The sequence below is a fragment of the Lissotriton helveticus genome, chromosome 8, assembly GCF_964261635.1.
Source record: "Lissotriton helveticus chromosome 8, aLisHel1.1, whole genome shotgun sequence".
Taxonomy (NCBI): domain Eukaryota; kingdom Metazoa; phylum Chordata; class Amphibia; order Caudata; family Salamandridae; genus Lissotriton; species Lissotriton helveticus.
The window spans coordinates 301,989,173-302,012,118 of record NC_136069.1 but is presented as its reverse complement, the minus strand read 5'-3'; the positions used below and the strand labels follow the sequence as shown (position 1 = coordinate 302,012,118).

The window sequence follows — 22,946 nt, the reverse complement described above, 5'->3', positions numbered from 1 at the left end:
CTATTTTGTATGAAGGGGTTCTCACCATTCTGTTTGGTTGAGGAGCTATGTAATGACTGTACATGTTGTGTTTGTGTGTCTATGTGTGATAAACAAAGTAACTTGATGTAGTAAAGACAGCAGGTATAATTCACTCAGAATGTGACTAAGAGATGTACTACAATACCTTAAATGGGCAAATAAGCCCTAATCAAGCCTTTGTATTGACAGACACAACACAATCAAGTTCCTTATCAGCAGTGAGATTCTCAACCATCTCTGATGTTTCAGCTCATGTCTCTGCATTCTCGACTAACAGGTATTTATTTAAAATAGGGAATGTTAAATGACAGGTACCATCATTAAAAACAAACATCTGGCACCTGCCATGCATGAGAGACAACTTAGGCTCACTGAAAAACTTAAGAAGGTAAGGGTCAACATAAAACTCATTTGTACAGCCACATTTAAGCAGAAGGAATAGCCTTTGACTTTATTCTGATGCTTTAAACAACAAAAAATCCTGAAAGGTTTACACCTTGTAGCAAAACATGATATTTCTGTATTTACCCAATCACTTGCTGGGAATCCAACTGAATGAACAATGTTTACGCTGTTAAATGTACCTTCTTTGTAACTGCAGTTCACGTTTTTTGTTTGAATTCCGCTGCTAAAAGCAAAATTACGCATTCACTAGTTAAACAGAGTGGCAATGCTGGGTGCGTTATTACCATTACCTAGTAGTATTACCACTACATTTACTGGCTGTTACAAAATTGAGGCCTGGAATGGGGAATTACTGGGCAATTTACAATAGAGTTTTCCTACATTGCAGGAACTTTTCCACTTAGAAAGTGAGAAAAAGTAGCGGTGATATTAGGAGTTCAATTAAGCACCAGTAAAACTTTAAATCACATAGTGTGACAATTCCACATAAAATCTGCATAATTATCGATCGTAATGTGGGCCTAAGTCTTTGAATTTGAGAAAGCAGGAAACAAAGACTTTGAATTGGAGGTTAAGTGAAATACTCAATTTTTAGATCCATCACCAATATTGCAGCTCTGAGACCGATCCGATATTGGCTAAGAGTGTGGATAACAGAGCCCTTTAGGGAATGATTACGTGACCTGTTAGAGGGCTTCTACGCTGAAAGGATCCCTTAGTGCACTTACATAAAGGCTTTGCTATACAAGCTGGGCCTCAGGGACTTATGATCAAACCTTCTAAATCTACCATGTAATGCTATTGAAAAGCTCAGAGAGGCCTATTAGAATCCTCTGTTGGGAGAGAAAATGTCTATTCAGAATCCTTTGTCGGGGGAGAAAATATCAAGGACACCCTTGGGCAGTCTTTCGTTCAAATGTGCTTTTGAGTTTGACGAGCACTTAGGCATGTCAACCAAACCTTCTACAAAGGCACTTTTCGTTCGGTTCAGGTTGGGCACACTTGCACTAGCCACCTTCACTTGCCTTTGGAAGAAAGAACTAAAGAGACTAACTTAGTGGACTCTGAAGCCTTGCATCCCATAGGACATGTATTTACATGTCCAATGGAATGCGAGGCTGCAGAGTCTACTGACCTCGTACTATTTTTCCGTACAGCCATCACAAAGCAAAGTGTCTGTTGGATTAAACCACTGTAGAAGTTGTTGGGTATTACAGATCACATTACAGCATTAGGAGTATGCAGAAGAAATACTACTGACCCAGCTGTTTTTTCAATCAGCAATTTTTTAACAGTGATATGGTATGTGAGGTCTACGAAAATCCATGACTAAGCAAGGATGACTGTTTCTGTTAGTGGTGAAATTTTTTAAATCATGTTTGTATTGATTTTACTCGTATTTATAGGCAATTTATTTTATCTATGTATGATTGTACATGGCTGCCGGTTATGCGTTTTTTTTATAACCGAAATAAAGGAAATAATGATGATGAAATATTCAATTCCAAATATATCTCTAAGGTAGTGAGAGTATGTCATGCATTTATTCTGATGTATCCGTAACTTCTTTTATGAGTGAAAACATTGCTTATTTAAATGAAGACTTACTTTAATAAACTTTTTCAGCATCTCCAAATCTGTATATCGTCTGCTACACGAGCAAAACTCTTCATAACCTGTGCACATAAATGAAGAAGTGACACAAACCATTGATGGCATCCACGTGTTAAAACATAAGTGCTAGAATTTGACTACTCCATTAAACAAAAGATGAACAAACATATCAAAGCTGCACGACAGCAAACACCTTGCCAAGCAATATGGTTGGCTATTTATTTTTGCATAGATGTTTTGCCAGAAACAATGCTGCTGAGCTCAAAAACCTGGTGCTAATTATGATGACATAAAACATAATTTTAAAATACACAAGTGTTTAATATTAGAGTTAAGTAAAACAATTTATTTGAATACAATGCAGCACAGTAACATCATCGTGGCTCAAATCCTTATGACTAATGTACACCCCCCCTCCATCTTACCACCTTCATTATGGCATTAAATAAAGCCTCCATCGGTGTCACTCCTGATGGTCATGGCTTGCTCGTGGTCCTGAGCTCTCAAACTAACTTCGTTAATTGATTTAGAGAGAGCTTTTGTAAGATTTGTGTGCGCACCAGTGAAGAACCACATCTCGTAGGTTGAGAACTACTAACTCTGCTCCACTGATATTGAGCACATTTGTGCATTCCTATTTCCTAAGCCAAGCGACCTATCCTCTTCAATTATATTTGCTTCAGACACCAATGAATGAAGGGGCTCTCTCACAAGGGGGGAGAGTGGATGTATTCTACCAGCCACAACATTACTTAGATTCTCAGTTAGGCACAAGCCGTGCATTTTTCCAGATATCCTACTCCATGTGGCAGGTGTATCACTGGGACCCTTACTAATACCAAACTGAAGCAGAACCTGCACTGGGAGCTGGCCTGAGCCCACCAAATGCATGAAACAATCACTTCCAAAGGTCGGTATCAGATGTCTGTGCCTAGAAGTGAAAGGTGAGCTACCCCCAGTTCTATCGGCTGTTTTGCACTTTGCGCTCTCATTCGTTCATCCCAAATCTGCCTTTCCTATCTCATTTCACTCATGATCAATACTTTCTTTTCAGAACATACTTCATCTATGCCCCTTCCTACAAATTCTGCGTTAAGAAATTTCACCAATTGTAACTCAGTCCATTCTCTCTTCACTCCTGACTGCTTTCATCACCTGTATTATTGGAAAAAGGGATACGCCCTGCTTGGCCTATGGTTCATCATCATTAGTACATAGAAAAATGTAATTCTTTATTTGCTAGCAAACTCCTTAAAAAATATATGTAGCTAATGTCATAGGGCTGATAGTTCGTGAATATGCCTGTCCTTCATTATTGAGGATATCAATGTTGCCACTTGTTCTTAGTGAATGGGAAACCCCATACTCATTAATTCCAAAAGTATACACATGAACCAGGACAAGTATTTTCGGAATGTCCCGTCTATTCTGGATGAATGGCTATTGAGGTCGCAGGCAATCTAATGTTAGGGTATTTATTTTAAATGGTAAATCAAAGCTCTAAAGTGATTCTCTAGAGTCAGAATGACAAAACATTTGTACCATGCTTCCCCCACACATTTCTCCACAACTCCTTGATGAGACTTCAGTTAACACTTTTGGCTTGGGGTTTTTTATGAAGCACACTACACTTACGGTCCTGAAACACTGACAATACATACAGGAGGCAAGGGTCCACAGAAGTGATGTAAAGTACAAGTTACTTACCTTCGGTAACAATATATCTGTAAGAAACAGTAGTTAGTATTAGATTCCTTACCTTAGAATATCCCTAGGCGTCAGACTGGATCCGGAAATTTTTGCGTAGCAGTACCCTTGCGCGTCGGTAGGTGTCGTCTGCGGCTCCGCATCCGTCATCGGCGTCATGGGGGCCGTGATGACGTCGTCGGAGTACTTAGACGCCGCCTCCGCGCGCTGACGTCAGTTTTAAGACACAGCTTTTCCGCGCCAGAAATGCAGAGCCATGTTAAAAACCAACACTGGTGCCATTGAAACTAGGGCCCTGAAAGGGGATGATCTTAACCCTAGATATAGATTCGCAGAATGGGGAGGATGGGTGGGGCGGTAAGGAATCTAATACTAACTACTGTTTCTTACAGATATATCATTACCGAAGGTAAGTAACTTGTTCATCTGAAAGAAACAGGTTAGTATTAGATTCCTTACATTAGAATAGATACCCCAGCAATACCAACCCTGGTGGTGGGTCTGCGAACCAATAATCACACCAGAAAGTCCTGGAGGACGGAACGGCCACAGAAGCCATCCCTCCGGACTTGGCTGTCCAGGCAGTAGTGTCGTGCGAACGTGTGTAGCGAGGCCCACGTAGCTGCCTGACAGATGTCCTGCAAGGGGACTCCCCAGCCCAAGGCAGTAGTAGCCGCCGTGGCCCGAGTGGAATGGGCCCTCAGCCCAACAGGAGGCTCCTTCTTCGCCAAGGAGTAACAGGCGTTGATACACAAGACGACCCACCGAGAGATGGTTCTCTTGTGCACCGCCCGTCCCTTCTTTGCGCCCACGTAACCAACAAAGAGTTGGTCATCCACCCGGAACTGGCGTGTGCGATCTAGATAGAACGAAATCGCACGTTTTCGGTCCAGACGGTGGAGCCGCTCTTCCTCTTTTGAGGAATGCGGTGGCGCAAAGAAGGTGGGCAATGTGATAGACTGCCCGATATGGAAGGCCGTGACAACCTTGGGCAGGAAAGAGGGTCTAGTCCGCAACACAACCTTGTCCGGATGGACAGAAAGGAAAGGTGGTTTGGATGAAAGAGCCTGGAGTTCACTCACTCTCCTGGCAGAGGTGATGGCAACCAGGAAAGCAGTCTTCAAAGTAAGAAGGCGGAGAGAACAGATGTGAAGTGGCTCAAAGGGAGCGCACATCAGAAAGGCAAGGACAAGGTTCAAGTCCCACTGAGGCATCACAAACGGAACAGGAGGAAACATGTGTGTGATGCCCTTCAGAAAACGAGCTACAATAGGGGACTTTAACAAAGAAGGTTGATCAGGCAGCCTCAGAAAGGCTGAAAGGGCAGAAAGGTAGCCCTTGATAGTCCCCAGAGCAGAGCCCTGCTGGGCAAGAGAAAGAAGGAAGAGAAGAACCTCAGAAAGAGGGGCAGAGAGAGGATCCACAGCCTTTGCTGTGAACCATGCCACAAATTTGTTCCACCTGCAGGCGTATACCGACTTTGTGGAGGGACGCCTGGCTGCCAGAATGACATTACAGACTTCAGGAGGCAAGTCAAATGGCCTCAACTGTCGCCGTTCAATCTCCAAGCATGGCGGTGGAGACTGGACAGGTTCGGGTGGAGGACCGTCCCCTGCTGCTGCGACAGTAGGTCCTCCTGAAGAGGCAGATGAACCGGGGGATCGACTGACATACTGAGTAGCTCGGGATACCAGTACATTCGTGCCCAGTCCGGAGCCACAAGGATGGCTTGAGCCCGGTCGCGCTTGATCTTCTTCAGCACTCTGGGCAGAAGTGGTATAGGCGGAAAGGCGTACAATAGACCGCAACTCCACTCGCGACGAAAAGCGTCTCAGAGCGAGTGCCGCCTTGGAAATTCCAACGCGCAGAACTGATGACATTGCGCGTTCTCTTCGGTGGCGAATAGATCTAACCAAGGCTCTCCCCGCTGCTGAAAGAGGCCTTGCGCCACGTCCGAGTTCAGACGCCATTCGTGATCCATCATGCACCAACGGCTGAGCTCGTCCGCCCTGGCGTTCAGAGAACCTGCCAGATGTTGAACCACCAGGGTCACGCCCTGATGTTCCAGCCACTGCCAGAGGCGCAGAGCCTCCTGGCAAAGGGTCCACGACCCCAACCCGCCCTGTTCGTTGCAGTACCATATGGCGGTGGAGTTGTCCGTGAACACCTGCACTACACTCCCCCGGACAGAGGGGAGGAATGCCTTCAGTGCTAGACGAATCGCCCGCAGCTCCAAAAGGTTGATATGAAGCCGGAACTCCAGCCCTGGAGGGACACATCCGTCACAACTACGTGCTCCGGTTGGGGAAGGGAGAGGGATCTGCCGCTGACCCAATCGTGGTCCGTTAGCCACCACTGCAGCTGTCTCGCAGTGCCCTCCGAGATCAGGACATGGTAGGATAGGTTGCCCTGATGCTGGGCCCACTGAAACTTCAGATCCCACTGCAGAGCCCGCATCCGCCACCGGGTGTGATGCACCAGAAGGATGCAGGAGGCCATCAGCCCCAGAAGCCGCAGCGTCAACCTGACCGAGACCCGGGACAAAGGCTGAAAGAGTGGAATCAGAGCCTGAATGTCCCGAACCCGCTGTTCGGGAGGATAAACCCGAAACTGCGCCGAGTCGAGAACTGCTCCGATGAAGAGGAGCTTCTGAGAGGGGCACAGGTGTGACTTCGGCACATTGATGGAAAACCCCAGCTGGTGCAGGAGGTCTGCCGTCGTCTGGAGGTGGCTGACGACTGTTTGGGGCGAGCCCGACTTCAACAACCAGTCGTCGAGGTAGGGGAAGACTGAAACCCCTAAACTGCGCAGATGAGCTGCGACCACCGCCATCACCTTCGTGAACACCCGTGGGGCACTGGTAAGGCCGAAGGAGAGCACGGTAAACTGAAAGTGCTCGTGGCCTACCGTAAACCGTAGGTTGCGCCGGTGGGCCGGCAGGACAGGGATGTGGAAATAAGCGTCCTGCAAGTCCAACGCTACCATCCAGTCTCTTGGGTCCAGGGCAGCTAAGACCTGAGCCAGTGTCAGCATTTTGAACTTCTCCTTCCGGAGGAAGCCGTTGACGTTCCGTAGATCCAAGTTAGGGCGTAGGCCCCCTTTGCCCTTCTTGGGTACCAGTGTTGTATAGCTCCTATATATCCTTATATCGTGTTAAGTTAGCATAGGTACATTTGAGATTTAAACGCCATTTTTCCTTTCTTGCAACTTCTGCACACGACCCTTAATTGTTGACTTAGCTTTCAACCTAGTGGTTTGCCGTGGTGTATGTGAGAATAATATGTTATTGCTCTGATATCAGTTTTGTTTAATAAACCATGTCTGCACGGAGAGTGCTGAAGTTTCAGGAGCAACACGATATGGAATTGTTATGAGGTCTGATCTCCACGCCTTCATAGTCATAACACAAGTGCAGCCTTTGCCAACTTGGGCTTGAGGCGGGATTGATATTGCTTTGCACGAGAATAGTTAACACACTTGATGCGGTGCACATGCAGAGAGAGCTGGTGTATGCTGATGTGATTCCTTCATGCTAGGACACTAAGGTATGGGCCCGCCCTAAAACAACCCAAAGAGACCTTCTTAGCTAATAATATAATATATGTGTTAGGGAGGGTGAGATATAAGTGTTGTTAACTCTTATTCATTACAGCATGTTAACATGCTGTCACCATTCGCTTTTTATGTCTTAGTAACTATGCTGATAATTTTGCTACTGATAATAAGTATACTTGTATTATCTAAGATACTGCGCCTGAGAAGACGGCATTAGCAAATAAACATTTCAAATGCACATGTGTCTTCTTTACTCCATGTTCTGGTTTGTAATGATAATATAACGAAAGAGTGTTCATGAGTTCCACGTACCCTGAGGTACTGTAAGTTCATGTTCTGGTTTGTCTAAACATTGGGAGTTTGATATGTCCAATGAGACACTGTAGCTAGCTCGGTAAGGGGTGAGTTGGTTGCTAAGGTAAGTTTTGGGACACCCTAATTTGCCGAGGTTCCACTCCTCTGTGCACAGTTCTGTGTGAGTACAGAAACCCTGCAACATGGCGCCCAACGGTTTCGGTGGTCTTATATCATGACACTCGAGTAGTTTATCGTTCATGCCTTAACCCCTTCACATCCGTTTCCGGAAAACGGGGTGTCGGTGAAACCTACCTATTTTTTGAAATAGGTCTTTATTCAAGCTTGATTCTTTCTTAAACGGTTTCTTTGAATTACTACCCAGTTGTGCTACAAAGTATTCTTTGTGTGTTCTTGTTTCCAGTGTTGTCATGGCGGCGGTGGCTATTGCGCAGCATAGTCGCGTAGCGGTACGCAACCATCTTCAGACGTACCAAGTCCCAGTAGATGGGATGGCTGTGATTTTCGTGGTATGTGCAGATCCGGCGTTTCCTTACGAGTTGTTTTACTCTTGGGTTACGTTTCCGGCTGTGGACGCTAATTCTGGTTTGTTCCACTCCTACACCGCCTCGGATGTCCCGGCTGAATATACGCCGTACAGGGCATTGGAAATACCTATTGATCATTGGCAGCATCGAGTTTGGTTTGATGGCGCCCTCCCCCACTCTTTGTCCGCTGCGAGGTTAGGTCCACTCTCAATTCCAGGTACAAATTGGCCTGCGTTGGGTGGCTTTACCCCGCACCCGAATCACGGGGCTTGTACTCTAGCAGAAATACGCAGGCTACATGTTGTTTCCATTTCCGTGATTCGTGCTTTAGTGCAATACATCGGTCGACATCTTCCTGGTGGTCCCCAGGGGGGTGCGGCCGCTCCCATGGAACGAGGCGGAATGCGTCGCAATCCAGTGATGGTTAATTCGGTTTTTGGTGCGCGTCCAGTTGACAACGATGACTTCCCATTCTGGCTAGCAGAGAAGTTTGATCAACTGGAGGCGGTTTTTCCGAATTCTACTCCTGCTGATAAACATAGAATGTTAACGATTACTCTACCGAAGGATATAACTCCTGAACTTGTTGACTGTGAAAGCTGGGAAAAAACATTTGCGGCAGTTTATACAAGGTGCTTCGGCACCCCGTCTATGACTGCCCTGCCTGAAATCATTAGACGTGTTCAGAATGATCACGGTCCAGAGGCAGCGGTTGAATTGGGTATGCGCCTGTGTGGTTCTTTTGAGATTGTAAGTGATCTCATTCTCTCCAATGTTAAAGGAGATGCAGTTAACTTTCAGGTGTCGAATGCTTTGGCTGCTCTGCCCGATGCCGACAAACCCCGCCAGTTAGCAAAGATTGTGGTGGCCGCTTATAAGACAATTGGCCGCACAAGTAGAGGTCTGAAATATTTTCCAGTAAAGGAGAAAAAACAACCTCAAGGACAATCTGCGGTGACAGATGTCCAGCCCAAGTCCAAAAAACAAAATTGGCCTAAGAAACAGACACAGGGGAGGAAGAATACACAGACTCAGGATTCTTTTCCTGCAGTACAAGCACCTGCGATCGCGCGATGATTAAATCACCTGATCGATTTCAGGGTTCTGATCAACGCTCTCCTCGTTCCTTTCAGGAAACATCGGCCCCGAAGACCGGTGGAGGAGGAGGGGGTGGACGTGGACGTGGTGGCCAACAAGGACGTGGTCAGTCCCGCCAGACGGACGGCGCAGTGAAGCAGGAGGATTCTACGCCTAGGCGTCCGCAGTTTGCGAAAAAGAAAGTCGCAGCCTTAACAGCGCATCTGTGAGAAGTTGGCCTGATGTGCAGTGCTCACTATTCTAGTGATCACTATATATCAGTCCAAACAACCCTTATTGATGATTGGTTGTAAGTCAACCTTATAGACCAGCTATCCTAGTAGCATGGATACGAGCAGTCTAAGGCTAAGACTCTAGAGGGCGTGTTAAGCCAGCTGTTTTACCATCACCTTACCCCTTGAACACCCAGTGAAAGGACACCACACAAGTTGTTATGAAAATAAACAGTGTATTTATTTATAACAAGACTACCCTGGCTCTTTATGAGACAGGGAGCTAAGCACACAACAAAACTCTTACGAAAATACTTTTAAGTTAGCACGTTACACAAATGCCCGAGGGGCACGAAAAACCATATACGCTAAAAGTGGAATGCGAATTACTAGCAGGTAAGTAACAGTTCTAATAGGCTTTGGAATCGCTAGGACTGGACTAGGGAATCGTTAGATTACTACTAGGAGGCCTAGAGGACTCGGGTGCAGAGTGTGCACTCTCACGCGGGATGCGGGACAAAGTCTATGGAAGCTAGAATTCACAAAGTTAGTGTTCACGGGCGAACCCGACCTGGTAGGGAGAAAACGACAGTGGATCCTGACCCTTGGATAGTGAGGCTATGCTGGGACACCGGAGTGCCGAAGTTACCTAGCCCAGGGGCTGCAGCTGCATAGGTCTGAAAAGACGTCGGGGATCTCGTTGCCGGACCAGGAGCCTGGAAGGAAGAAGTTGCTGGCAGGCGACCAGTGAAGAAAAGTTCGATGGATCCAAGCCTGGATCAAGGAAGAAGAAAACCTGAAAGCAGAGGGGACCAAGTTCTTGAATCACTAGCCAGTGATTAAGTGGGCCCCAGGATGGCACCGGGCGAAGTCACCGCAGTCAGGTGAGTGGGCGCTGCTGGGCTCTGCAGTCTCTCGGACCAGGAGGCGTTGTCGGCGACCAGGATGGAGGTGCGAGCTGTCCCACGAAGGATGAAGTCGTCGGCGTCGAAGTTACCCAGGATTGGGCAACAAGCCTTGGCTAATTCAAGCCCACGCGGTGGACTCAAAATGGCGTCTTGAGTGGACCAGGAGGGTCCGGGGTGCTCCTCTTCTGGAAGGGAGCAAGGGCCAGTCTGGAGCAACCAGACCAGCAGCAGAAATGTCGTCGGGCGTCGTCAGGAAGGCCACAAGCCAACGGGCTAGTAGCCAAACAACGCGGTGAGCAGCGGAAAGCAGAAGGGCCCCACGCAGATCGTGGAGATGCTGGGGGGCTGCACTTCGGAGCTGGAGCTGCTCAGAGTCGGGGCTTCTCGGACCCCAAAGCACTCACCAGTAGATTACTCGGCGGGCTTGCTGGAAAGAAGTCGTGCAGTCTTGCAGATGGCCGGTCCCTTGAGGTCTCGTCGCACCCACGGTTCTCAGCTGGGCTGTAGAGGTGGGTAGAGGTCAGAGGTGCCTGGGAAGCCGGTTCTCGTCGAGCTGGGCAGTCGGATTCCGGAGGAAGGACTTACAGCAGACCGCAGTGTTCTTTAGATGGTGCCTGCGGATGCAGGGTGACTACTCCTTAGCCACAAGGGAGAAATCTTAGGAAGAAGTCTTGAGTTCCTTTCGTAGAAAGTAGTTTCAGGATTCAAAGATGATCTGATTTGGAAGGGGGCCAGTTCCTACCTTTATCCTGTAAAAGGGGGCTGGCACGCGACTAAGTCCTGCCCTATGGGTGGGACTAGGAGGGGGGTGGTTACACCCACTTCCTTGGCGGGCTTTTCCCCAGCACAGGGTCTGGAGTGACCCTGGAACTGGTTCCAGCCAGCCTATGCACAGTGAGCACCGGGGTGCCACGTGCAGTCACCTTCCTCTAAAGCCCTGCCTACCTACAATACACAAAACCCTGTCTGGGACGGTGCTGGCACCGCCCCTGGCAGGAAACCCTTTGTCCTTATCTCCTGCTCTGGGAGGACTCCCAGCAGCAGGAGGGCAGACTTGTGTCTCGGTGGCAGCATCCATTTTGTGGATGCTAAGGCTCTGTCTGACTTTTAACCGGGTTATAGGTTACATGCATGTCGTGTCCCTCTAGAAGGGTGGAATGCTAACCCCGTCGCCAGAATTGGCGAGGGGTTAGTATTCCAATTCGTATGACACCTTACTCGACATGTTTTGATAAAGCGATACCAGAGTTGGCATATAACCGCGAGGATTATAATGCACTTAAGAGTATATGGTATGCGATATCATGGAAACGGCTAAGGGATGGATCCCGAAAGCCGCAGACAGGCTCAGCTCATGCCAGAGCACCATCTCACACGATTCCAAGCACTCTGCCTTCAGGATTGTTAAGGCCTGCCATAGGAGTGACTGATAGGAGATCTGTGTGTCCATTTTAGGGTTAGATATAGGTATACTATCTCTAAAGCAAAGGGTGATTACACCACCTTACCCCAGCTGTCAAGCAGCCAGTTGTGTCAGATTTGGATGGCCAGCCAGGGGTGGCATAATACATGCTGCAGCCCCTGGTAGGCCCTGGGTACACCTATGCCCTGGGTACCTAAGGTACACTGTACAGGGACTGATAAGGTGGCTCAGTATCCAATTTAGATATGTACCTAAGGTACATGGAATCCATTTTACAGAGAGAGCAGTGGGCCTGAGGTCCTGAACAGCAGGGTCCCAGGTCAACTAAGTCAGAAAACCAGCAAAACACCAGGCAAAAAGTTGGGGGCAACCATAGTCAGGGATCTACCTTCCTACAGCATCGATATGCCACAGATAGTGAGAACGCGGCTTCGGAATCTGACGTGGGCTCTGACCTTGCTGGACAGCGCGGCGGAGATAACCATAGTCAGAGAGGCGCTGCGTCCACTACTGAGGGTGACAGCGACTGATGTCTACGTTGTGATAGAAACAGCGGATACGAGACTTGCTCCCCCTGAAAGACTATATGAAATTGTCCTGTTAATTGAAGGTGACATACAGCGTACCGTTAAAGGTGTATTTTGGGAGAATCTGTCTTCTACATATGATATTTTACTTTCGGAGGCTGACTGGCCCCCACCTTTTGTGCTCGCGGCGCCGCGAGGGGAGGAGGTGATCCTACCCAGTTTCGCGAACACTGTCTCGAAAGAGCATGCGCAGCATTTTGCAGAAGAGTGGGCTCGGGCTCTCGCGCCGGCTCTGTACCGTAACCAATGTGGTTGGGATAGATTGTCGCCTTGCCACGAAATTCCGTTGCGGTCTCAGCCGCAGCCTCAACCTCAATATCCCATTCGGCGTGAAGCTAAATCTTCCGTCGCGGAAATCCTTGAACAATTGGAATATCAGGGAGTTATTGAAACGTGTGTGTCACCGATGAATAATCCCCTTTTTACTGTGAACAAACCTGACGGATCATATCGTTCGGTTTTGGATTACCGGCATTTAAACTCGCATTGCCGTAACTGTGCTGTACAGAATACCCACGGCTCTGCCCTAGTGGATAGTCTCGTGCGTAAGCGTTTCAAGACAACGCTTGACATATCCAATGGTTTTTATGCCCACAGATTGGACAGCTTTAGCTCCCAATGGACCAGTTATATGAGCGCTGGAGTCCAAAAGCAATTCCGGCGTCTTCCAATGGGCTATAAGAATAGTCCTGGTATATTTACCGCTCGCATTGTCTCTATTCTGGAGGCACTCGACCCTGATGCTTTTTCGTATGTGGATGACATATATCTCACAGACGACGATATTTGGGAGCATCTGTGTCGTGTAAATTCTGTTATTTGCAACTTCGCTGACATGGGTTACAAATTTAACTTTGCAAAATCGCACATTGCTGAACACACAGTGTTGTTTTTGGGCTATGAGCTCAACAATGAAGGTAGAGGTTTGGCTCCTCACTTCTTAGAGAAGTGCGCACAATTGCGCGCTCCTACAACACTGAAAAAATTACAATCTTTACTGGGCTTTTTAAATTTCGGCAGAACTTACATTCCGGAATATGCCCAGCGTATCAAGCCTTTGTATGCTTTGATACAACCAACTTTCTCAAAATCATGCTGGCTGCCTGAGCATTCAGCCATTTTGCAATCATTGCAGGCTGATCTGCTCGCTTCTAAATATTTACTGACTCGTGATAACCACACCAACCTGGTCATAAGAATAATTCCTGGGACGGTGGGTTTCACATACCTCACTTTTAATGAAGGAGACACAGTACCTATTGCTTACAAGTCACACTTGTACACTTCGGCTGAGATGCGGTTTCCCACAGTGGAAAAGGTTTTAACTGCTGTACAGATGGCAATTCTAAAGGAACGAGCACTGTCTCAGGGGAAACGCATGCTAGTGGTAACACCCTGTCCTCATTTGGAGGCAGTCACGAAAGCCAGTGTACCGAATTCAAAAGCTTTGCACCCTCGGTGGATTCAGTGGGCTGCGTCATTGTCATCGACGGATGTCATGTTTATTTTTGACGCCTCCTTACGGTCGCAAGAGTACTTGCAGTATGAATTCGTTCACCCTGCTCCTCTGGCTATGCGACCTTTGGAGGACTTCCATTGCATCATTTACACTGATGGGTCGGCGCAGGTTGCGCATGGCTCTAAACATGCCTACGTTTCCGCATGCGCCATTGTGGTCGGTGCTATGTTGAATGATGAGTTCATTTCCAGGGAAGTGCACACGTTGCCCCTGGGCGATTGCACCGCACAATTGGCGGAGCTTCGTGCTCTCTTACTAGCTTTGGAGTACGCAGATCCGAGTGTTACTACTCTATTTGTAAGTGATTCTTACTACTGTGTCCAGTCTTACAATGAAAACTTGTTCTTTTGGATTCAAAATGATTTTCATGATTCCAAGGGTAGCACAATAAAACATAAAATGATCTGGGTTCGAGTGGCGGAGCTTAAAGCTATGTTGCCACTCGTTTATGTGATTCATACTCTCGGTCATCAGCGCGTAGGAGTTCACGCTGTTGGCAACTCGCTTGCTGATGAAGCAGCGAAATCGGCAGTATCTACATACTTAGTTGCAGCAGTTACTAGGTCTAAATCCAAGATTGATAGCGACATCTTGGCAGCGGTTGCTGCCTCTGAGAAGGGAAGTAAACATCCTGCAGGATTCCCTTCGAAGTATAAATACCACTTAAGTCCCGAAAAGGTTCCATTTGTGACAATTCCTGATGTTGGGGAACGGCTGATTCCCAACTCGGATCGCAGAGCAGACTTGATTACAGCGGCTCATGAAGGTGTGGCGTCTGCGCATGCGGGCGTCTCGGCCACTGTAACTCAATTACAACTACGTTTCTGGTGGCGGGGACTGTACAAACAGACGCGTGATTATGTCCTTCTTTGTGACATATGCCAGCAGATTAAACCTTCAACTGCTACGCGTCCGCCACAGACTCAGTTGTACATTTCTAATAAACCGCTAGGCTGTGTTTATTTAGATCACTGCGGTCCATTTTCATCTGATACTGCATATAAGTACATCTTAGTAGCAGTTGACTCATGCACACGCTTTGTGTGGGTATGGCCACATCGCAGCGCTGATTCACGGACTGTCATTAGAGATTTGCGTATCTTTATAGGGATTTTTGCCTGTGGTACCTTCCATTCGGATCAGGGTCCGGCTTTCGCCTCTAAGGCGTATAAGGATGCCATGACTTCGATGGGGGTCCAAGTCAAGTTTTCGTCACCCTACAGACCTGAGGGTAATAGTGTAGTTGAACGAATGAACCGTGATTTAAAGCAATCTTTGACAGCCCGAGTTATAGGCACTGGCAGAAACTGGCTGGCTCACCTCTATGGCGTGCAGCGTGCTCTTAATAATCTCCCTAGGTGGTCTCTGGGTGGGCGGACCCCATACGAAATGCTCTTTGGCATCAAGATGTACGTCCCTGACCTTGACGGTCTAGACTCTGTGGTTCGCGCCACTTCCTTTGACGCAGATGAACATTGCAATGTTTTACAGAATCTACAAAAGACCAGAGACAGTCTTGCAAAGGAACATTTGCCCTCCACAGCGGATGATGCGTTGCAGATCCCGGTAGTTGGCTGGCTACCCCAAGTTGGAGAACTGGTTCGAGAGAAGATCGACAACAAGAAAGAGTTTGGTCCCTCCTATCGAGCTCCAGTCCCAGTGCTTGGAGTGAAGGGCACAAGAACAGTCATTTTACCACCACTTCCAGGTCGTAAAGAAAACAGGTTTATTTCTATTGACAATGTCAAGATACACAGAGTGGCCGATTCTTCTTAGCATGACACCAGCTGTTTCCTGTCCTTCCATTGTGAGAAATTCAATTATGCCCACTGCTTCTAATATTGAACCTGAAGTGGCCATCGAATTACCTGCTGTTTCCAGTCCATTATTAAATAATTTACCCGGAACTAACATTGATGAGACAGACTATACATACCCCACTGATTTGTCCATGCCTGACCTGCAAGCTCGTTTAGCCACGGAATCCAGATTTTCATTTGACTCTGCTTCCCTTGCCTCGAAAAAACCCTCTCAAATTGCAGTATATGCTAGCCTGTTTAAAAAACATTTTTTGATACCTCCTTGGATATACATTTGGCTGGTCCTTTTTTCGGTTTACCTTTTTATGTCAATTGGTTTTGTGTTTTATTTTTTTCGAATTATGAATGGACACTATGTCGAGGAGAGAACTTGCATTACTCATTTAAATGGAACTTTGGCCCCACTTTCCTCTTCACATTCTACACACAGATTAAAAAGAGACTTGACTTTGGTTAACATCACAGCATGGCCTGTTCTGGATGGAATCGCGTGGGATGCAGTTCGGTTTCAAATTCATGGCCCAACGGAAGTCGTTAATGTTCCTAATGTACTTAGAGTGAATATGGGGGATGTGGTGAAACAAAACATTCGTTCTGATGATTGGGATGTTAATGCTGTGGAAAGTTTGTTTTCTGATTTGAAATACTATGCTGCTTTTGATGCTGAGGATTTATATTTAGAATCTGCTAATTATGGTGAATTGTTCTGTTACCAACATTATGGCAATCACTTCTTACACAAAACATCTTCCCGAAGGGATGCTGTTAATTTTACTCAGTGGGAACATTGCCCGGCACCTACACAAGGGAGTTCAGAAACGTTTCTTAAAAAGTATACTTATTTCACTGACTTTAATCAGTCCAATCCCGAGTCCTTTTATTTTAAATTTCAAAAACAGCCACTGTCCAAGGTTAGACTTACCGATACCAAATTGTTGTATTCGAAGGCCTTCCTGGATCAATTAGTTACTGGGGGCTATGAGTTATGGAAGGAAACAATAGACCTTAAATCGGTTTGGGGTTCAAGGGCCTGGCAGGTACGAGGCACTGAGGCTTTGCACCGTGCATGTCTCATCCCGAATCATATGTTGTTTTTAAATGAAACCATTTCCCAGACCACATGCTTTGGATTGGCTACATCTAAAAGGTTAAACACCCCGTCTTTCCCGGAGTTGGAGGAATATGAGGATTGGAGTAATTTTACTCAATTGTCCATTAAAGATATACAGGCTCTGCTTCTTAATTCCTCCTTTAACGTTTCCAGTGTGAATCCTAAGGGTTGGCTGCTTTGGCACCGTAGTGCTGATTCTTGCCAAAAAAGATTTTTAAATATAACTGACGGTTTTAAGACTGTTAGATCTGATCCCCGGTTTGATTTGAGTCATACTGTCACCTCTTACTCTGTGGGCAAGTTGTGTCAAGCTTGGCTGAAACATTCAACTTTACCTGCGGTTAAGTATCACCTTTCCAAACTGAATGCTGACGTGGATTTGAATGATTTCATTAAAGGCCCAGCTAGTGGCAGGTCGAAAAGGAGGTTATATGGGGTTTACAATGAAATTTGGAAACTGTCACAGATTGAGGCTGCTTCACGCCTTAGGGCTATTGATCAGGCGAATCTTGAGAAAGTGCTTGCAGTTGTTGACAATAGCATTAACGTGCTTTCCTCTAGAATTTACACATTAGATAATATTGTGTCGTCTGTTGTTGATATTGTGCATGATGAAGTGTCTGTATTATACCATGGTCAAAATCAATTACGGTCAATCATGCAGTTTGCATGGACACTTCAGACTCTGAAAATGGGTAAAGTTCCCTGGGGATACATGAACGTTTCCTCTTTATTTGCACCGTTTAATTTGACAGACAAACAACGCTTGCTTTCAATGCGTGATGCTTCCTTTTCTATGCTACATATTGAAAGGTTGGAATCTTTACCTTTTTCTGTGGCAGAAGCCACTGCTGCTACGTGGCTTATCCACGGTTTAATAACACTGCCTTTTGCTTTATATAAGTTTTCAAATTGTATGAAATATGTGCCAATAGGTCGTTTTGAACCCTTAGGTAGCGGTTTTCTTCATGAGGTCTGGTCACTCCCATACACATACAGATGTTTCAAGGATGAACAGGAGGTTTATCTAACAGGGGATGAGTGTACTGAGACGCCAGATCATTCTTTAATGTGCAGACACATACAGTTACACGGTTCATGTAACAAGGACCGACCGAATATGGCTTGCGTTTTACAGGGCACGCCTGTTCCTGCCATCATCCCCACGTTTAAATTGTTAGAGAATGGTAGTTATTTAATGCTCAATAATGAAAACTGTTGTGGGTTAATTAAAGGTATAGCTTTCATAGTAACAGTAAGTGAGCGAGTTATTTGCTGCAGAAATGTTCTTTATCCTCCCACACGTGAACATAGGGAGTCTTCCATTTGGCCACAGATACCGACCTTGGGAGCAGAATTCAGCGGCATGGCTAGAATAAGAGCTCTTTTGTCCCAGAAAGAGGTGGCCTTGAGCTCGGCCCGTGAAACTTTCGTGCTTCACATTGCTAACACCCGTACGGAGGTTCAGGCTCTTTTAAATACTGATTTGCCTTTGCATTTCGGAGCCATGGTTCGTTCTATCTTTAACGCATCCTCCACAACGGGCCTAGCACATTTTTTTAAAGTTGTTAGCGGTGGTCTCGTGACTTCCTTTGAGAAGATTTTTGGAGTCATCCCTGCCTTCTTCCATTCTATTTTTTCATCCTTATTTGGAGGGTTCCCGTTTTTGCTTGCATTAGCGGCTGGCGCATTAGTGGTTTTCTGCCTTTTTAAATATGGATGCCCTTCCTGTGCAAGACCACGCTCAACTGCTACTGACGCGGTTTCGCAACCGCATGCTTGATTATTATGGCACACTGCCGTTGGCGACTCTAAGCACGGCGTTTGGATTATCTTTTCGGTTCTCCTATTTCACCTGTGTCCAGCCTGTATTTCGCTGCCTGACCTGTGATTTCCTTTGGGCCATTGATTTGTGTCTCTGCGGACCAATATCTTCTGACGTCGATTTTGATCAACTGATGAGTCCTATCATTGCTCACGAGTTGGTTTGTTCTGACGAAAGGATTATGGCCTTGGCGGTGGCACATGGACTAATGGGTCCCTGGGATGTGTTGTCGGCAGCGCGAAATTTCTTGGAACGAAGTTTTCTTGAAAACCCACCGAGCTGTCCTCTGATGGTTATAGAGGATCCGGTGCTGGGAGATCACGTATGTTCCTTTCATCTTTTAAATTGGATGGCTGAACTGTTTTCGGATGAGGACAGTGACTTCCTCCTGGAGGCTGTTGCAGCTTACTTTTCATATACAGTCTTATCATAGACACTGCCTCAAATTGACATGCTGATTGATAGCATTTCCTTGATTTTATTGACTTTTGGTCAAGACATTTTATTTTTGCTTGCCTATTGGCTTGAGCCTCATTATACTTGTGGGCTGTTTTTTAGCATCAGTTTTTATAATTGAATTTTTATTCATGCTCGTTTCTTGTTGGATTCTGCTCTCATGTGATGGCACTTCTGTTATCTTATTTAGTCCGTTCTCGGATCATGGGGGGGTGTTGTATAGCTCCTATATATCCTTATATCGTGTTAAGTTAGCATAGGTACATTTGAGATTTAAACGCCATTTTTCCTTTCTTGCAACTTCTGCACACGACCCTTAATTGTTGACTTAGCTTTCAACCTAGTGGTTTGCCGTGGTGTATGTGAGAATAATATGTTATTGCTCTGATATCAGTTTTGTTTAATAAACCATGTCTGCACGGAGAGTGCTGAAGTTTCAGGAGCAACACGATATGGAATTGTTATGAGGTCTGATCTCCACGCCTTCATAGTCATAACACAAGTGCAGCCTTTGCCAACTTGGGCTTGAGGCGGGATTGATATTGCTTTGCACGAGAATAGTTAACACACTTGATGCGGTGCACATGCAGAGAGAGCTGGTGTATGCTGATGTGATTCCTTCATGCTAGGACACTAAGGTATGGGCCCGCCCTAAAACAACCCAAAGAGACCTTCTTAGCTAATAATATAATATATGTGTTAGGGAGGGTGAGATATAAGTGTTGTTAACTCTTATTCATTACAGCATGTTAACATGCTGTCACCATTCGCTTTTTATGTCTTAGTAACTATGCTGATAATTTTGCTACTGATAATAAGTATACTTGTATTATCTAAGATACTGCGCCTGAGAAGACGGCATTAGCAAATAAACATTTCAAATGCACATGTGTCTTCTTTACTCCATGTTCTGGTTTGTAATGATAATATAACGAAAGAGTGTTCATGAGTTCCACGTACCCTGAGGTACTGTAAGTTCATGTTCTGGTTTGTCTAAACATTGGGAGTTTGATATGTCCAATGAGACACTGTAGCTAGCTCGGTAAGGGGTGAGTTGGTTGCTAAGGTAAGTTTTGGGACACCCTAATTTGCCGAGGTTCCACTCCTCTGTGCACAGTTCTGTGTGAGTACAGAAACCCTGCAACACCAGAAAGTAGTGGGAGTAGCAACCACACCGTACTTCTGGCCCAAAAACGCGCTCGATGGCCCCCTTGGTCAAGAGGGCCGTAACTTCTTTCTGCAGAAGTCGCAAATGATCCCCTGATACACGGTGGCATTGCGGTGGCATGGCTGGAGGGGTCGCCTCGAAGGGGAGGGAGTAGCCCCTTCGGACGATTTGCAGCACCCACCTGTCTGATGTGACAGTGCGCCAGAGGAGGAGGTGATGGCGAACCCTGCCCCCCACTGGCGTCACATGGGCCTGAAAGCACGGACTAGGAGGGTTTTGAGGCGGATGCTGCGGGGAAGGTGTGGACTGGCCTCGCCGTTGTCCCCCACCGCTGCCACTGCGGTTTCCACGGCCGCCACCGCGTTGGATGTTACTCTGCGGTGCATGGCTGGCAGCACGTGTGGGGGCGCCCCTTCCTTGGCCACGAAAGGAGTGAAAGGCACCCATTTGCTGGCGCGGGGCCGAGAGGCCCAAGGACCTGGCCGTAGCCCTGGAGTCCTTAAAGCGCTCAAGCGCATGGTCTGCCTTGTCGCCAAAAAGGCGACGGCCATCAAACGGCATGTCCATGAGTGTATTCTGGACATCGGCCGAGAAGTTGGCGGACGAATCGCCACCATCGTTGCCATCGATCTGCCCAGTGAGTCGGTGGTATCCAGCCCTCACCGGATAGAATACCGTGCTGCATCCCGGCCTTCCACAAGGGCCTGGCCGAGTTTAGCCCGTACCTCCAACGGGCATTCTGGCAGCACGTCCACGACCGTGTCCCACAGAGAGTGGGTGTAGCGGCCCAAGAGGCATGCGGTGTTGGAAGACCGCAGTACCAGACTCAGGGAGGAGAATACCTTCTTGCCGTACTGGTCATACCTCTTGGATTCCCTGTCAGGCGGAGCCGACGGGAATGCGGTCTGAGAATTGGAAGCCTGGATAACCAGGCTCTCGGGGGTGGGGTGGGTGGACAGGAAACATGGGTCGCCCGGGGCCGGGCGGTAGCGTCTGGCCACGTTCCTATCTACAGGCGAACCTGTAGCGGGCCGGGACCAAGTGCCCAAAAGAACGTCGGTCAAGGCCTCATTTAACGGCAGCAGAGGCTCAGCCGAGCTTGACTGCGATTTAAGGATGTCAGTGAGGAGGTTAGTCCTCACGGCCGCGACGGGGAGCTCAAGGTCCAAGGCCTTGGCCGCCCGCGTCAACACCACACTGTAGGTTGCCCCCTCCTCCGTAGCCACGGCAGGAGGGGAGACAAAACCAGTGTCTGGCGAAGTGTCCAGACCACTGGCATCCCCAAGTCCACCTGTCCAGTCCTCCTGGGACTGACACTCCCGTGTCAGAGGGTCCTCAGACCCCTCCCAATACTCATCACCCATCTCCTGATACTCAGGGTTGTCAATTGATGGGGCCGGTTCATTGAAGTAAAACTCCCCAATCGACGTCGAGAGCGGCGCCCGGATCGAGGGAGGCATCGGGGACGGCGCCGCCCGAAGACAGCGCCGGAGGTGACACCTGAGGGACCGGCGCTGGTGAGGTCATCAGGTCAACCTGCGACGACCCGGATCCAGAAGCGGATCCAGTGGGGCCCTGCGGCACCGAGCCCAAAGGCGCCGGCGGCGTCGGGGCCGAAGCACCTCATGGCCATGAGGAAGCGCTCGATCTCCTCCGGCGTCGCGTGCTGCCCAGGGACCGGAGGGTATGGGGCAGGACGCGACGCCCGCGACTCAGACGGAGCCGCGTGGGCGGTGTCACCCGAACCCCGGGCAGCGTCGCGCGAGCATCGGGGGGAGTCGTTAGAGCGATGACGTCTCTTCAACTTTTGTGCTTACATGACGACTTCGAACCTGAGGAGTGATGTCGACTCCCGGAGCTATGATGGCTCCGACCCCGCGACCGGTCCCTCAACCTCCGTCCGGACCGGGACCTCTCGAGGCACGGGACCGACTGCCGGAGCTCGAGTCGCTTGCGGGTCCGCTCCCGCCTAGCTTTCGAAGTCAGGGCCTGGCAGTCGGGGCAGGTGTTGTCGTCGTGGTTGACGCCGAGACAGTGGAGGCACCGGCGGTGAGGGTCGGTGACCGACATCAGTCGGTCGCAGTTCTCACAGGGCATAAAACCTGGCATCCCTACCGGCACCGTTCGGAGTCGAAGACTCGAAAATTGTCAAAAAATATCATCAAGAGTTTATTAAAAAAATGACTAAGGTACCACTTTTTCCGGATCTGTGCTGCTGGCGCGGAAAAAAGAAGAACTGACGTCAGCCCGCGGAGGCGGCGTCTAAGTACTCCGACGACATCATCACGGCACCCATGACGCCGATGAGGGACGCGGAGCCGCAGACGACGCCTACCGACGCGCAAGGGTACTGCTATGCAAAAATTTATGGATCCAGTCTGACGCCTAGGGATATTCTAAGGTAAGGAATCTAATACTAACCTGTTTCTTTCAGATACAGTCATGCAGGGTTCGTGGCTAGCCAGAGACTAACTTGCCCATGAATATTGAGAGCTCCTGAACATGGTCACAATCCTCCGCCTGTCATTGTTGCCTTGGAGGGTCCTGTGACAGTCATAGGAGTTAGGGGTGTCAGAGAGACAGAGGTGCCCCACATGAAGCAAACATGGGAGCCTTCTCCAATGGAAAAGTCTTCTGTGGCATCCGTTTCCTTCTCACCTGGCCTAAAATGAGTG

At 47.9% G+C, this 22,946-nt stretch overlaps 1 protein-coding gene across 4 annotated transcripts in view; it reads right to left on the bottom strand.

Moving 5' to 3' along the window:
* Positions 1-22,946, bottom strand: part of PARP4 (poly(ADP-ribose) polymerase family member 4) — a 2,216,130-nt gene that overhangs the window by 1,326,369 nt on the left and 866,815 nt on the right. For all 4 annotated transcript variants that reach the window (XM_078657066.1, XM_078657067.1, XM_078657068.1 and 1 more), the window contains one exon: positions 2,035-2,102. In XM_078657066.1, the coding sequence (XP_078513192.1) occupies positions 2,035-2,102 (68 nt within the window). The remainder of the gene's footprint in view (positions 1-2,034; positions 2,103-22,946) is intronic.